Source organism: Rhinoderma darwinii, chromosome 1 (genome assembly GCF_050947455.1).
Source record: "Rhinoderma darwinii isolate aRhiDar2 chromosome 1, aRhiDar2.hap1, whole genome shotgun sequence".
In the NCBI taxonomy this organism is placed as follows: Eukaryota; Metazoa; Chordata; class Amphibia; order Anura; family Rhinodermatidae; genus Rhinoderma; species Rhinoderma darwinii.
This window is the reverse complement of record NC_134687.1, coordinates 558,802,587-558,819,336: the sequence shown is the minus strand read 5'-3', so window position 1 is coordinate 558,819,336 and position 16,750 is coordinate 558,802,587. Positions and strand designations below refer to the sequence as shown.

The following is a 16,750-nucleotide window of genomic DNA, read 5'->3' as shown; positions in this document are numbered from 1 at the left end:
TAGCTGGGCGTTGTGAATAGAACTGTATGATGCTGACGAATCAGCATCATCCACTTCTCTTCGTTAACACCCAGCTTCTGGCAGTGCACAGACACACAGCGTGTTCTCGAGAGATCACGCTGTGACGTCACTTCCTGCCCCAGGTCCTGCATCGTGTCGGACAAGCGAGGACACATCGGCACCAGGCGACAGAGGCTACATCGACTTACCTGCAAACGCCGATGCTGCTGCAGAATCAACTGTATCCTCTGTCGCCTGGTGCCGATGTGTCCTCGCTCGTCCGACACGATGCAGGACCTGGGGCAGGAAGTGACGTCACAGCGTGATCTCTTGAGAATACGCTGTGTGTCTGTGCACTGCCAGAAGCTGGGTGTTAACGAAGAGAAGTGGATGATGCTGATTCGTCCGCATCATACACTTCTATTCACAACGCCCAGCTAGTAAAACAAGTAAAAACGCCCAGATGTACATAACTTTAAACACGCCCAGTTGTACTTAAGAAAGGCTCATTTGCATAAATATAAAAATGCTCATAACTTGGCCAAAAATGCTTGTTTAAAAAAAAACAAAAAAACGTTACTGTAATCTACATTGCAGCGCCGATCTGCTGCAATACGAGATAGGGGTTTGAAAATCTGGTGACAGAGCCTCTTTAAAAAAGGATTTTGAGGATCACAGAAATTGCAAAAGGAAAAAAAGTGAAAGGTCAGACTTTAGAAAGAAAATGTAGCCTAGTCAAATTGTGCGTATTCAATGCATATTAAACTAGTTGCTTATGGAAAATGCCAAAGACACCAAGACAAATAATCACAGTAAAACAGCCTCCAAACACTAAAGGGATCCCCCAATTCACCATAAAAAGCTGCTTCTAAAAGAGAAATGTTGCTTTAATGTAGCCATTGACATCTGCTGTTTATATACTCCATACATTTGTTAAGCTTTTCTGTTTTTCATGAGTCCCAACAGATTACAGAGAAGACGTTGTAAATATTCTTCAGGCATGTTTACCTCATTATCCATCTCTGCAGATCAAGTGCCATATGCATATTTATGAGAGGAGAAATGAACACAAACCAGGTACAGGTTATCAGCCTTAGCCAGGAGTCCGGGACATATTGCCCATTCATAGGAGGAATTGGAAACAACAACAACAACAACAACATGGATAGGAGACTAAATCTTACAGATTAAAAAACTTTTTCATCTAAAATGATTCAGCATAGGATATGGGTAAACGGTAAAGGATTACACAAAAGTTGTTTACCTCCAAGTATGACCAAGGTCAAACAAACAATCACCAAGCACTCAATTAAGCTGCCCCATGAAACCAAATGGAAATTCTGCTATTCTACATAATACAATTTAGTTGTTTTTTTCAACCACTATAAATGACAGGATTTGCAATCACAATGTACAGATTAGATTGATAAATGGTGATCAAATCCTAAAGATCTTGGGAGGCCAGAGAATAAGGAAGTAGTATTAATATCGGCGCACCATATGAACAGCGCACCGTGCAACAAATTCATGAACAAGGCATGCACCCCCATTTCTTCAAACAATGCCAGATTGGACAAATCTTTGATAAACGAGTCCCACTCAGTGCCACTCAAGCCCTTCTAACTCTACCCAATGCATTTGTATGTGACGGAATAAGTCCCGCGTGAGTTTTATCATTTTGTGCACTTAGACTTGGAAATCATTGCAACAAATGAATTATAATGGATTATAGCTTCACGTAAACAGACCTTCAGATTGTTGTTTAAAACGCATTAGGCAAACCTTGATATGGATATATAGGGAACGGTTGCCAAACTAGACTGATAGAAGAAACGTTTTGGGTCCATAAAAAACATCAAAGGAGGTATAAAGTAGAACAATTTGCTGTTGGCCATTAAAACAATAAACCTTACAGAAAGTAAGGAACTCATCGACGTACCTCCTTTTCATCATTCCTTCTAAGAATACATGCTTACAATGACTGGGGCTCTTACAGAGCAACAGCCCATCTGATAGGGGTAAATACAATGTAGTGTGAAGGTCATATAGCCCTTTCAGGCATGTGCATAGGAAAGAGCGTGTATTATGGGAACCCATTCTAAATGGGCTATTTGGGTTCTCCTTATCACAACATAGGAAGGTTACCCTCTGCCAAAATACATGTCACAAAGGTGAGAAGAGACACAATTTTTTTTAAAATTTTTAACGAACGTTGTGACGCCTACGAATCTGAACGACAATTTGAGAAAGCCCTACCCAACCCATAGAAAACACAGGGTCTGTCTGTATGGTTTCTTTGTGTAGTAGGAGCGTCAATACAGTCTATCTACTCTGATAGTCTTCATTAGTGGTTGTCCTCTTTATTGGCTCCTAAGCTTCCATTACACCACGTATCACCATTTTGTAGATTTTGAAGATACCCTGCTTTTATATTTTCAGTATGACACGTTGGTCACAGTAGATCAGTCAGTTAGTGACACCCTAACCACATCCTGACTATCTTCGGTGTACGGCAGGAAGAGAAAATACTCCACTGAAGTAATGAGAGCTCAACTTATCCACTGAATAAACAATTCACAAGATCATAGTACAAGTGCACAGATCACATGCAGACCGTGTTGGCTCAAGCATGACTTCTTGTGCAAGGAAGGGTTGTACAAATCATTCGCCGGATGCATAGGTTTTCCCAGGAAAAACCTCCTGTAAATATCAAGCTACAGTAAAAGAACTTGTTTCAATCTCCTGTACAAAATCCATGTGGGGGTTAATGAGAACATGTGCAACAAGATTTCTTTAGTTATAGAAACTATCAAAATATGTAAAAAGCTAAAAACAAGAAAGGGGTGGGGGGGTGTATTTTTTTAAAGAACACATTTCAGTTTCACTGCATTATGTATATGGGTCTCTAAAGTTAAACTGGACATGGGAACTATATTGTAGATAGATTTGCCAGACACATAAAATGAAACATCTCTGCTGATGCCGGTATATAAAAAATACAGCTGACTATATAGAAAAGCAGTATATGGAAATAGGTGAGAGAAGCCACCATTCCCGTCAAGAACCACTTCTCTTTGGGGGAAGGAACTGCACTAAACTGGAAAAAAACATCCAACGTCAAACTCTAATCAAAGTTATAAATGTTTTGTTGCTATCCTATAAAAAATTCCCCACTGTGTAGCCTACTGTTCTAACTGTACATTAAGCTGGATCTTGAAGAAAAATAATTTTGTCATGTAAGCTTAGTCATACGTTTTACATCCAAATTATCACCAGTTTGGAGGAGCTCGCCCACTCCCAAGGCTGTTCACCCATTCTCCAGTTTTTTGTTTTTTTACCTCCAGCCCAAATGGATATCCTTAGGTTAAGTAAATGGTCTTAAAATTAAAAGAAATGCGAGCTGCTCTGTTTATTCCCATACCCCCCCCCCCAAGGGGTATATGGACTGTAAATACATTTAAATGCAATTCAAGTAACCCTATGGGCAAAGGCTGAAGATCGTATACATAAAAAGGTTATTGTTATTTGCAGATTCATGGGCTGGTCTACCACTGCTCTGTACCAAGCGGCCTGCAAGAAGACCCCATGGATTTATGCACCAGAATACCAGGTAAGTAAATGGCCTTAAAATTGAAGAGATATCCGCATCCCGTGGTAAACAGAGCAGCTTCCATTTTGGAACGTGACATTAACCCTCTACTAAGGCCCCATGCACACGACCGTAGATTTCGTCCGTAATTACGGACCCATTAATTTCTATTGCCGACAGACACCTTCCAGTATATTTACGGGTAAGTGTCCGTGACTTCCTATTTTTTAATTTTATGGACCATGCTTCCATACCTTATAATGGGAGTACGTCCGCAAATGCAGAGGACTGTCTGCGGCCGACCGTGCCTGTAATCACAGACCGTGATTACGGGCACAATCATGTGCACAGGGGCCTAAGGCCATGTGCCACGGCCGTAGTTATGTGCCTCGTCCGTGATTATGGTATGGACAGCCGCGGAGTGTCATCCGCGGGCCGAACGCAATCACGGACCGTGCACACAGAAGATGTACATTTATTTCAAACAGACCGGACCGCAATTGCAGACTATTCTTGGAGGATGAATCGCGGATGCAAAAACACTTGTATGCATGAGGCCTTAGAGGTTACAGATCCTACTACTGTAATAAATTACATTTTGCAATGTTGTACATGGCAAGAAGTGTCAAGAGCATTTCAAGGACACGAGTAGTGCAGGTAGCAGAATGACAGCATTAAGGAGTGTACAGAAATGCTAGAACTTAATGTGAGAACAGAAATGCTAGAACTTAATTGTCAACACTCTGCTTTGTTATCTACAAAGTGCCATTTTATCCAGACTGTGATAGTACGCATTATAAACCGCAGTAAAAAAACGGTCAAGAAAGGAAACGGATTTACAAAGTAATAATCGTTTTACAAGGCAATCTTGTCTACCTGAACCCCTTATAATGCATTATACGGATGAACAGATCAACAGGCACATTAAGCTGGATTCACACTAGTGAAAATGAAAGAAGTGGAGCAATTGCGCAGAACAAAACAGTACTTTTCTTTCTCAAAGGGTCTCTGAAAAACGATAGTTGGAATCAGTTTGCTTGCTTTGAACAAACCCTACTTGATAGATGAGTGCCTAGACAATAAGCTGATGAAGTGTTCCCTCCCCCCCCCCCCCCCCTTGCTGGGACCTCCAGTGATCAACTGTAGTCTGTGGGAAAATCTGGCAGTAAGTGTTTAAAGAGGCTCCGTCACCAGATTATAAATGCACCATCTCCTACATAATCTGATCGGCGCTGTAATGTAGATAACAGCAGTGGTTTTTATTTTGAAAAACTATCATTTTTGAGCAAGTTATGAGCCATTTTAGATTTATGCTAAATAGTTTCTTAATGACCAACTGGACGTGCTTGTACAACGCCCAGTTGGTAAAAAGTAAAGAGGAGTGTATGACGCTGACCAATCAGCGTCATACACTTCCCTCCATTCATTTACACTGCACTAGCGATATAGTTATATCGCTATGTGCAGCCACATACACAAACACTAACATTACTGCAGTGTCCTGATAATGAATATACATTACCTCCAGCCAGGACGTGATGTTTATTCAGAATCCTGACACGTCTGAATCTTTTCTGTGAGATTCCAGCAAGGCAAACGTAATCTTGTTTGAAATGACAGGTTACATCGTAATCTCACGTGATTACATTTGCCCTGCTGGAAATCTCACAGAGACGCTACAGACGTGTCAGGATTCTGAACACACATCATGTCCAGGCTGGTAGTGATGTATATTCATTATCAGGACACTGCAGTAATGTTAGTGTTTGTGTATGTAGCTGCACATAACGATATAACTATATCGCTAGTGCAGTGTAAATGAATGGAGAGAAGTGTATGACGCTGATTGGTCTAAAGTAAAAACACGCCCAGTTGGGCATTAAGAAACTCATTAACATAAAGCTAAAAATCGCTCATAAAGTGGTTTAAAATAGATCGTTTTTCTAAATAAAAAGCATTACTGTCACCTACATTATAGCACCCATCTCCTTATATGGGAGATAGGGCACTTATAATGTGGTGACAGAGCCTCTTTAAAGAGGCTCTGTCACCAGATTTTCAAACCCCTATCTCGTATTGCAGCAGATCGGCGCTGCAATGTAGATTACAGTAACGTTTTGTTTTTTTTCAAAAACGAGCATTTTTGGCCAAGTTATGAGCATTTTTATATTTATGCAAATGAGCCTTTATTAAGTACAACTGGGCGTGTTTAAAGTTAAGTCCAAGTGGGCGTGTATTGTGTGTGTGTAACATCTGGGCGTTTTTACTTGTTTTACTAGCTGGGCGTTGTGAATAGAAGTGTATGATGCTGACGAATCAGCATCATCCACTTCTCTTCGTTAACACCCAGCTTCTGGCAGTGCACAGACACACAGCGTGTTCTCGAGAGATCACGCTGTGACGTCACTTCCTGCCCCAGGTCCTGCATCGTGTCGGACGAGCGAGGACACATCGGCACCAGAGGCTACAGTTGATTCTGCAGCAGCATCGGCGTTTGCAGGTAAGTCGATGTAGCCTCTGTCGCCGATGTGTCCTCGCTCGTCCGACACGATGCAGGACGTGACATCACAGCGTGATCTCTCGAGAACACGCTGTGTGTCTGTCTGTGCACTGCCACAAGCTGGGTGTTGACGAAGAGAAGTGGATGATGCTGATTCGTCAGCATCATACACTTCTATTCACAACGCCCAGCTGGTAAAACAAGTAAAAACGCCCAGATGTACACACACAATACACGCCCACTTGGACTTAACTTTAAACACGCCCAGTTGTACTTAATAAAGGCTCATTTGCATAAATATAAAAATGCTCATAACTTGGCCAAAAATGCTCGTTTTTGAAAAAAACAAAACGTTACTGTAATCTACATTGCAGCGCCGATCTGCTGCAATACGAGATAGGGGTTTGAAAATCTGGTGACAGAGCCTCTTTAAAGAGGCTCTGTCACCAGATTATATGTGCCCTATAAATGAGAAGTGTAGGACACCGATTAGTCACCGATTGGTCAGCGTTATACACTCCCAGTTGTCTATTAAGAAAATAATTAGCATAAATCTAAAATTGTTCATAACTTGGTCAAAAATGATTGTTTTTCAAAATAAAAACCACTGTTATGTACATTACAGCGCCAATCAGATTATGTAGGAGATAGGCCACTTATAATCTGGTGACAGAGCCTCTTTAATGCAGCGCCATCACAGGGGAAATTAAGTATTACATTCAAATCACTAGGTTGTTGAATAATGCAGGACAGGTTCTGCAGAGCGGGAGATGGGCCAATTATCGGGCAAACGAACATGCATGCAAACGCTCATTCCCGATCATTGCCCTGTGTAAATGCTCAGCCGATGAACAAACGCTCGTCCATCAGAAAATTGTATAGTATACGCTGCAAGAATTATCGACAGCACATCTCACTGTGAAAATGCCGACATGATGGTAATGCATGGGGACGAGTGATCGAAGTAAAAAGCGCTCATCCTCATACATAGCTCCTTGTGAAAGGAGCAAACGAGCGCCGATCAACGAGTGGTCTTGTTGATTGGCGATCGTTTACACGGCCCATGTAAGAGTAACACTCTTCACTCTGGCTAAGAGATGAAGATCTTGAGTAAAGAACCTTCCTCTTTCCAGTCAAAATTTTGTAATAAGATCTATGAAAATGGGTTTTCTACACTAGACAACCCATTTAAGCCATTTTTTGGTAAAGTTATTTATATAGCCAAAGCCAGGAGAGAATCCAAAAGTCTGGAAAAAAAAAAGACAACATTCTTCTCTTTTTTTGTATTCACTCTGGTGTTTGGTTCCAGAAACTGCATGTGTCATGCCAGCTTAAGAGGTAACAAAAAGGTCACTTGAGATCAAGCTGATAACATGTCGCCCTGCTGCTGGGACCTCCAATGATCAGCTGTAATCTGCAGGACAACCACACAGCAAGTGTTCAAATTATCTGCAGCGCCACCAAAAGGTAAATTAAAAAAGGCTGTTTATGTAACGCATGGAGGTGCTGGGTCCTCCAGAGAGGAAGGGATGCTTTTTGTAATCGAGGAGCTCAATAATGGGGAGGTCACAAACAAGAGACTTTCCTCTATTAACAGAATTCTCTAATCTGGTATTTGAAATGGATCCTTAGTGCAAATAGACATCATAGAACAGGGTCCTATTATTAGTCAGAGCAGAAAACCACCATAAAAAAAGTGTCTTCCACTCCGGCCAGCTTGGTGTTGCTATGTATTACCTGGTTGTCCATTAATTTGATTGGGCGCTGTGTAATAAGACACCTCCCCGGGAATATGAGCTGCCAACAACCGATCATTTTCATAAAAGACGTGATTAGCCAACAAACACGGTAACCTGCTGCTAGGTCTACATACAACGCTCGTTCGGCCAAACATCAAACCGTGTAAGAGTCTTTAGGCGGTCAGGATCGGCGGGGGTCACAGATTTCAAACCCCCATGATCTTAATGTAATGGCCTATCCTAGCGTTAGGCCATAACATTATGGAACAGCTTTAAACAATACTCTTTTTTTTGCACGTGATAATGATAAATGACACATTGAGGTTCAAAACATTATATTTTATAGTCAAGGCCTAGCAGCAAATAATATATATGAGGAGAGAGATATATTACATACACAGGTAACCAACTACAAGAACAGCAATCGTCTACTTCTACAGAATCGGGGGAGGGAACATTTCTGGTCAAAAGTACAACCAAAGATAGTGTCAGAATGAAACTCACCGCACTCTGAAGGTAAACTGTATTGTGATAGCACTTAACCGGCTTGTCTGAGCTTCTCCAATCTCAAAGTGACAACTGATAACATTCTTATAACTGATCACAACATGATAAGGAAGACCTCTCTAGAAACAGCCTATTCAATGGAAATGTAAGAGCAGTAAATGTGCCCTTGAGCTGTCCTCTTCTGTCAAGTTGCTAAAAATTCTATTTAACCATTTCTTAGTTATGGTAAACTAGGCAACCACCAAAACAGTCAGCATTACAACATCCAAAAGGGGTTGTCTCCCATCTTGATCAGACTCCTGAATGATAATCAAGCAATTAACTGGAGTGGGGGTTGAATTATCACTGTTCAGGAGTCTGGAAAAGCTGGATGACAATCCCTGTAGTAGCTGTTGGCCATTCAGTTTTATAATTTTAGGCAAAACGCTCTTCGGCTCTGTTCACACCAACATCCATTCATAATAGAGCCACGACAGCTATGCCGAAATTCTGGGGTTTGTCATGCTTCTGGTATTTTCAATCATAAGAATATCACCAGAGATTTATTTTTGCTGTCAAATATTGGAACCCCTTACAGAGAGCATAAAAAACTAAAATGTGAACAGAGCCCAAGATATAATTTAACTTGAATTCTCAGGACAGTTATTAAAAACAAAAACACGAAAAAAAAACATAAAACAAATAAATATTGATCAAAGTTATAGAAACTTCTGTAACTTGCAGCTACACAAAAACAAAATCAAAGAAAGTTACATTCCTGCAGGAGTTCAGGTGAGAGGAACTTCCTAAACCTGCAGCCCATTCATGACAGAAACCAAACAAAAGTACATGTAAAAAAAGCACAACCTCCAGTATAATAAACAACTGCAGCATAATAACATTGCCGGCTCCCCACCTGGAGAGAATACAGGACACACATGGCTGATCGGAGCTGCTCAACTCTGCACATCCCTCCAAAAAACTTACTGCTCCACTGAGAGAACAGAATAGAACACATAGACTTTACAGCAACAGGTGAGGCACATGGAGCATAGCACATGCATGAGGAGGACACTCAGTATGGGGGGTTCTGTGGTCCGAGCAGGACTTGTGCCCTTCCCCAGCCGTGCCCTCTGCTGCAGGTAAGAAGAATAGAAGCATTGCATGCACTTACAGCCATATCTGGGTCTAAGCATGGGTGAGATCTCCTCCTGGTGCATCCTGTTAGCAGCTGCTCCACCTTTCACTTCTCCCCCTTGCAGAAGATGCTTCAATCCAGTAAAGACCGAGTGGGTGACAGGGGTAGATGGTCCCAGGATCCTGCACTCAGGTCCCTTCTTGTCCTGCCTGTTGCTTTCAGGCTGTGTAGCAGTGTGTGAGATCTCTCCTCCTTCTCCCCTGTACTGCTGCTGCCTGCACCCTCCTCCTCCTCCTCTCCCTCCTTTCTATAGACTTTCCCTTGTGCTCAGAGCATTGTGTTATGAGCAGCAGTAACCTATCAGCGCCACCTACTAGATTTTTCTTATCACAGAAAAGTCTGAATAATAGTGATAAACTGCGCTCTGAGTTTTATTACCTTGAATTTAGATTTTTCTTGGATAAATGCAGAGCAAATGTTGCGTATGTTTTTCTTATTTTTTACTTGATGTGTATATATATATACATTGATATATATATATATATATATATATATATATATATACATATATATAATTTCAATCGGTCTATTTACACTGTGTGCATATACATGTGTCTTGAAATGTTTCTATGGAAACCCATGCAATTGTGGGTTTTGCATGCTGATCCTTCATAGTTTTTCCCATTAAAACATATGCAAATCTGCGACAAAACAGCGACACAGAGAGGGCATGTGGAGGTTAAGGAAAAAAAAGGATAACATGTCCTGAAAAACAAGCGTTTCTCATTTTGGTATGGAGATTTTTATTCCTGTTCACTGCTATAGCACATCTAGATGTATGATAGAAGTTGAGAAAAGGGGTGGTGTGGGAAATAGGGGGCTTCGTAAATATGACATTCATGCTAAACAACATTTTTTCAATGCAATTATGCCAGAAAATTGGAGAAATTCAATGATCAGGGTGGATTCACATATCGCGTGGAATCCGCAACGAAATTTCGCAGCGAAGTACATTACTATGTTAGTGAATGGGGATTTAACAAATGAGCCACGGATTCTAGGCATGCAGCAGATTTTTACTGTGGATTTCATTCATTGCAATGTAAGGCCGCATTGACACGGTCGTAGCTGTGTGCACAGTCCATGTTTACGGGACAGACGGGCCAAGGAATGTCATGCGCGGGCCTTCCGCAATCACGGACCGTGCACACATGATATGCATTGCTTTCAATGAGCACAAATGCAGACCATATAATGACAAGTCCTATTTTTTTGCGGTCCGGGCTCCAGGCAATGCATGGACCGTGGAAACCACGGTCGTGTGCATTGGCCCATAGAAAAACATGTGTTCTTTTCTATCTGCCATAGCGGATAGTATACGGCCGCAAAACTAAGGACGTGTGCATGCCGCCATAGGAAATTCACAGCTAAACTCCACACCAAAATAATCAACAAAATCTGCATGTAACACATGCATATTTCATTGCGGATTTTGGTATTGATGTTTAGGCCGATTCCACAGCGTCATTTTTACACGATGTATGAATCTAGCCTTAATCTACCCCTTTGTATCAAAAGGAAAACATAAATTTTTTAATCCACTATTGACTTCTATCTCTCCCAGGTATGCCCAGGCAGATTAAAAAAACAGCAACACTTTAGGATAAGGCCTTATTCACACGACCGTGTGCGTTTTGCGCGCGTTGCAGTTCCGTGTGTCATCAGTGAATGGTGCGTGGCTGCGTGATTTTCACGCATATGCCATCCTTATGACACGCGGTTTTGCTGTTTAGAAAAAGAAATTAAGGAAGTGCTTTTATTTTTTCCTTCATTTCTTTATCTACTGTTGCGCGAATTACGCGCAACACACAGAAGTGCTTCCGTGTGCCGTCCGCGATTTTCACGCACCCATTGACTTCAATGGGTGCGTGCTGAACGAAAAACGACCAAGTATAGGACAAGTCGTGAGTTTTACGCAGCGGACATACGCTAACATAGGTCCGTGCGACGCGCGTGATTTTCACGCGTGTATCACGGACGTTAAACACCTTCATGTGAATAAGGCCTAAGTGCTCCGAGGGCGGTTTCACTGCGTAAAAGTACACAACATATCCGACCTGGAAACTGCAGGGAATTCCGCCTGAAAAACTGCACCAAATTGTGGTGAATTTTTTCAGGCGGAATCTCCGCTACGGAAATACTGCAGGAATTTTTTTTTTAAGCAGTCTTCATTGTCATAGCGGCGCATTCTTCTGACTTCATCCTGGCCGGCCTCCTGGGACAACGCTGTAGTCCATGTGACTACTGCAGGCTTTAATTGGCTGAGGCAGTCACATGGGATAATATTTTATTCCAGGAGGCCGGGCTACAATCAGAACTGAGGATCGCATCGCTATCACAACGCTCTGGGGTAAGTAAGAACCTTTATATTATTTAAACCCAAAAATATTTTTTTCTTTCTGATTTGCAATTTTTGCCTATTTGTTATGGGTTACGGGCAATAGGGAAAACCCGAAGCAGAAGAGCAGCGACTCCGCAGCATAAATTGACATGTTGCAGGGTTAAAAAAAATGCACCGCGGGTCAATTTATGGATGGTTTCTCTGCAGATTTTTTCCGCTGTGTGTGGATGAGATTTGTTCCAATTTCATCCAATCTGCTGCTATTGTAATATTCTGCGGATTTTCCAAAATGGAATCTGTAGCGGAAAATCCGCAGTGTTTATGCTGTCTGTATCCCAACCCTTAGGCCAGGTTCCCCAGAGTCGGATACACTGTGTAAAGTTGTGGTGCGTTTTTTTCAAACGGAATTCCCGCTGCGGAAAGCAGCGCTTGTAGAAAAAAAAAGGCTATACTTACCCCCTTCCCTTTTCTTTGCACGTAATCTGGCCTCCTAAAATGACGTTGCAAGACTTGTCATCCCAGGAGGCCGGACTGCAGGAAGAAGGAGGGCCTTCTGGGTAAGTATGATTTTTTTTCCGGAGTTGCTATTTTTGCAGCGCAATTGCTGCGATTCCAACACAAAAGTCGCAGCACTTCAGATTTTGCACATATTGGCATAAAAAAGCTTGCAAAATCTGCATCAAATCTGCACTGTGTGAAAAATACCTTAGGCTTACTTCACAAAGTTTTTTTGTGCCTTTTTATTTATTTTTTGCCCAAAAAATATGGCACTGTAAAATACCAGTTTTTTTAATGGTACATGCTTTTTTGTGCATTTTTTCTGGTGTTTTTTAAATGCTATAAAGGTCTATGAAAAAAATGCAAGAAAAACGCCATACCTAGAGAATGCTGCCATTTTAAAAAAACGCTACTGACCCAAAAAGATGCACTAAAAGGCTAGAAAAACAACACAAGCAAAAAAAAAAAAAAAAGCATTGTTTGTATTGCACTATAGACTTTCAGCGAACATCTGGCTGCAGCGTTTTTTGGCAAAAAAAAAAATGCAGTAAAAAACACTGCAACATTATGTTGGAGGAGGTTGATCTAGGCTTTAGGCATCATTTACACGAGCGTAATATACGCGCGTGCTTTTCACGCGTGTCGTACGCACCTATATTAGGCTATGGGGCAGTGCAGACAGTCCGTGACTTTTGCGCAGCGTGAATGCGCTGCGTAAAACTCACGACATGTTCTATATTTCAGCGTTTTTCGCGCATCACGCACCCATTGAAGTCAATGGGTGCGTGAAAACCACGCAGGTCGCATGGAAGCACTTCCGTGCGAACTGCGTGGTTCGCGCAACAGCTGTCAAACTCAGAATGTAAACAGAAAAGCACCACGTGCTTTTCTGTTTACAAACATCCAAACGGAGTGTCAAAATGATGGCGGCTGCGAGAAAATCTCGCAGCCGCGCATCATACACTGATGACACACGGAGCTGTTAAGTGCCTTTTGCGCAAAATGCACACGCTCGTGTAAATCAGGCCTTACTCTGGCATATTCAAGTGAACAGGGCTGTGTTGTAGTTTGAGCACAGAGGGTGACCTGGAGCGCCAACGTGAAGAGAAACAGCGTAAAGTGCATTACTGGATGATCATAGACCATAAACTTATAAAGTAAAAATATCTCACATGGGGCTTAGTAACTAATTGCCGTTTTCATGGAGTAATGTTCATTCATGGACACAATTTAGTGGTATTCCCGTTGTTAAATCATTGCATTCCCAGCATAGAGACACATACGTATATGTATTTGTCAAATGTTATTTTGGAAACTGTGACTAGATAATAATCTACCAGATGACATACGGGTGAGATGACATCTTTAACTTGTTCATAAAATCTGGTCTTGTTACCTTGTGTGTTTTATTTGTATACTGTGCGGCAGATTTTTTAAGACTTGCGTTTTATGTGCCAGTCTCATCTTTCTGCCCTGCTGGAGTAAGGGTCCTCTTAGGGTATGTTCACACGCAAACGCAAAATACGTCTGAAATTACGGAGCTGTTTTCAGGCGAAAACAGCTCCTGAATTTCAAACGTTTTTGCAAGTACTCGCGTATTTCGCGGCATCCATTACGGACCTAATTGGAGCTGTTTTTCAATGGAGTCAATGAAAAACGGCTCCAAAAACATCCCAAGAAGTGACATGCACGTCTTTGACGCGGGCGTATTTTTACGCACCGGCTTTTGACAGCGACGCGTAAAATTACAACTCGTCTGAACAGAACATCGTAAAACCCATTGCAAGCAATGGGCAGATGTTTGCAGACGTAATGGAGCCGTCTTTTCAGGCGTAATTCGAGGCGTAAAACGGCTGAATTACGTCTGAAAATAGGCTGTGTGAACATACCCTTGCACGACCTGACGTGGGCCGTGTAAACAAGTGCCAATCAATGAGACAGTTCGTTGATCAGCGCTCGTTTGCTCCTCTCAGAAGGAGCTATGTATGGAGACGAGACCTCGTTACTACAATCACTCATCCTCATACATTTCTGTATGAGGATGAGTTTACATATGTTTACATATGGAGATGTGCTGTCGACAACAATAATATTTTCGGCTGCATAAACTATAGAAAATCCGATGGATTTGCTCATTCATCGGCTGATCGTTACCTGTTTACACAGAACAATGCTCGATAATTGGCCCGTGTAAAAGGGCTTTATGATGCAACCTATTTAATAAGAGGTGCACGCCTCTAAATCAATGTGTTGCATCTTTCAGGTGGCTGTGCCCCACAATTGTGGCGTAACAATTATGGTCGCACGGCAGCGGCCCAATCCTTTCATCCCCCCGATCGAACATAAAATAATAAAGTGTACTCACCTCACTGCTTTGCTCCCCCCTCTTGGATTTCCTGAGGCTCCATCATCAGGCTGTGAAGCATACAAAGTTCTGATACTAATCAGTGTCAGGACGTTATATGCGACACAGGCACGCAGCACACAATGTCTAGTGCTATAATAGTGTGTGCTGCATCGCATATATGACCCTTACTGTACCGACGTCAGCACTTTGAATGCTCCGTAGCCTGATGATGAAGTTTTAGAAGACCCGGGGTGTGGGGGAGCAAAGTGATGAGGTGAGTAAAATGTTTGCATATATTTTACTTTATTTTACTTTATTTGAGTATTGAATCATGGTGAGGGGGCGTTACAGGGCCTGTCTGTCCCCTGTTTCGCCCCTGTCCACAGAGTGAAATCTGTGCCAGCGATTTCCGACATAATTTACCCTAGATTCTGGCATAAATTATAAGGAATTTGTCGAACTGCTGTTGTCCACGTCCCCTTTTACTAAGCTTAACCCTGTTTCTAGAAAAATGGCGAGAGCAGTGTAAACGGCCCAATATTTTCAATTTTTCCCACAAATTTAGACTTTTTAGTAGTTTTACGCCTAAATTGATAAATTCCTGCCTAGGTGTTTTTAGGACTACGTATTGGTTTTGTTTACTTTGGACTCAACACTCCAAAGGATTCTGAGGGCCTATCCCATCCACTTCAGGACTACTTACTACTACATAGTTTACTTTGTTGCTATCATTACATACAAGTCATGTCATCAGTAAAGACTAATATCCCTAAGAAGTGATAAACCGCAATATCAGGTGCTTTGCTCCACTGTCTCGCTGCCGGACAACTGTCCCGTACTGTAATCATGTTTTCAGTACGAGACAGTTGTCTGGCAGCGAGGCAGGGACTCCTAGCATCGTACATAACTATGATCCTAGGAGCCCGGCTCCCTGCACTGTGTACGGTCTGGTACTTGCGGCCGAAATACGTCCGTCAATTACGGACGTAATGACCTCGTGTGAACATACCCTTAATATATACGAGAACTGAACATGCTGGAAAAAGCATAAAGGAATACAGAATACTAAAAAAGAAAAACATCTTGATTTTTTGGATTACCCCAGATAAGCATTTTTTTTATTTTTTTTTAAATGTGTTTATTGAAATTTTGGTTTACAAATAAGCATTGACAGCGTCAGATGAGTAAGATTATCTGAGTCAGACATATTAGATTAGGTCTCACTACAAAGGTATCCAATGCCAACGTGGACAAGATCTGAATAAAGCATTAGCTCTTTTATCTCATGCTTCCACAGGAGAGAAGGGTGGGGTAAGGGGGGAAGGGAGGGGAAAAAGAAGGTAAATAAAGATAAAAAAATATCTAAATTAAACATCGAGCAAAGTTATGCTCTACAAATAAAAATATGCCACAAAAGATCATGGCGCATCATTTGGAAGGAATGCTAATCCCCCAGGACCACTCAGAATCCACCCAAATCAAGAAATAACTACCGGGGTTTCACCCAAAAAGACCAGTTCCCGATACCATGTAGTTAGAGAGAAACAATCTCTGATCACCTTGCAAATATCTACAGGTAGCATATCAATAAAAATTTCCCTAACTGTAAAAAGAAATTTCACCTTCACTTCTTAACTTTGCCTCTACCCAGTCCATCCACATAATGTATGAAAGTTTCTCAAAAAATATCTTAAACGGAGTGGGCAGGGGGTTAGAGCCACATCTGAAAAATAGATTTTTTTTTGCCAGCCACTGCTATGCAATATAATAACTTACTACATCTTGGTGATCATCTGAATTTATCAGCATTAACATGGCCAAATATGGCCCAAAAGGGTTCAGGAGGGTTAAAGGTGGACAAGTTAGAATTAGTGAAGACAATGACTTTGTCCAAAAATTCTCTAATCTTCGGCAGTCCCACAAACAGTGATACAACCTGGAATCTGTCCGAACCCCCCATTGATGTCATAGCGAGGGAGGAATCTTCCTGCCGTCGGCAGGAATAGTTCCGTAGCGGATTTTTCGGCGGGTCCCGCCATGCAAAATCCGCCG

At 41.8% G+C, this 16,750-nt stretch overlaps 1 protein-coding gene across 2 annotated transcripts in view; it reads right to left on the bottom strand.

Annotated features, from left to right (window-relative positions):
- IQGAP2 (IQ motif containing GTPase activating protein 2) overlaps nt 1–9,715 on the bottom strand; it is a 282,889-nt gene extending 273,174 nt beyond the window's left edge. Inside the window, exon 1 of one of the 2 annotated variants that reach the window (XM_075838503.1) lies at nt 9,489–9,715. In XM_075838503.1, the coding sequence (XP_075694618.1) occupies nt 9,489–9,534 (46 nt within the window). In that variant the 5' untranslated portion in view covers nt 9,535–9,715. The remainder of the gene's footprint in view (nt 1–9,488) is intronic. The other variant, XM_075838511.1, reaches the window with a different exon arrangement.
- Nucleotides 9,716–16,750: the final 7,035 nt, after the last annotated feature.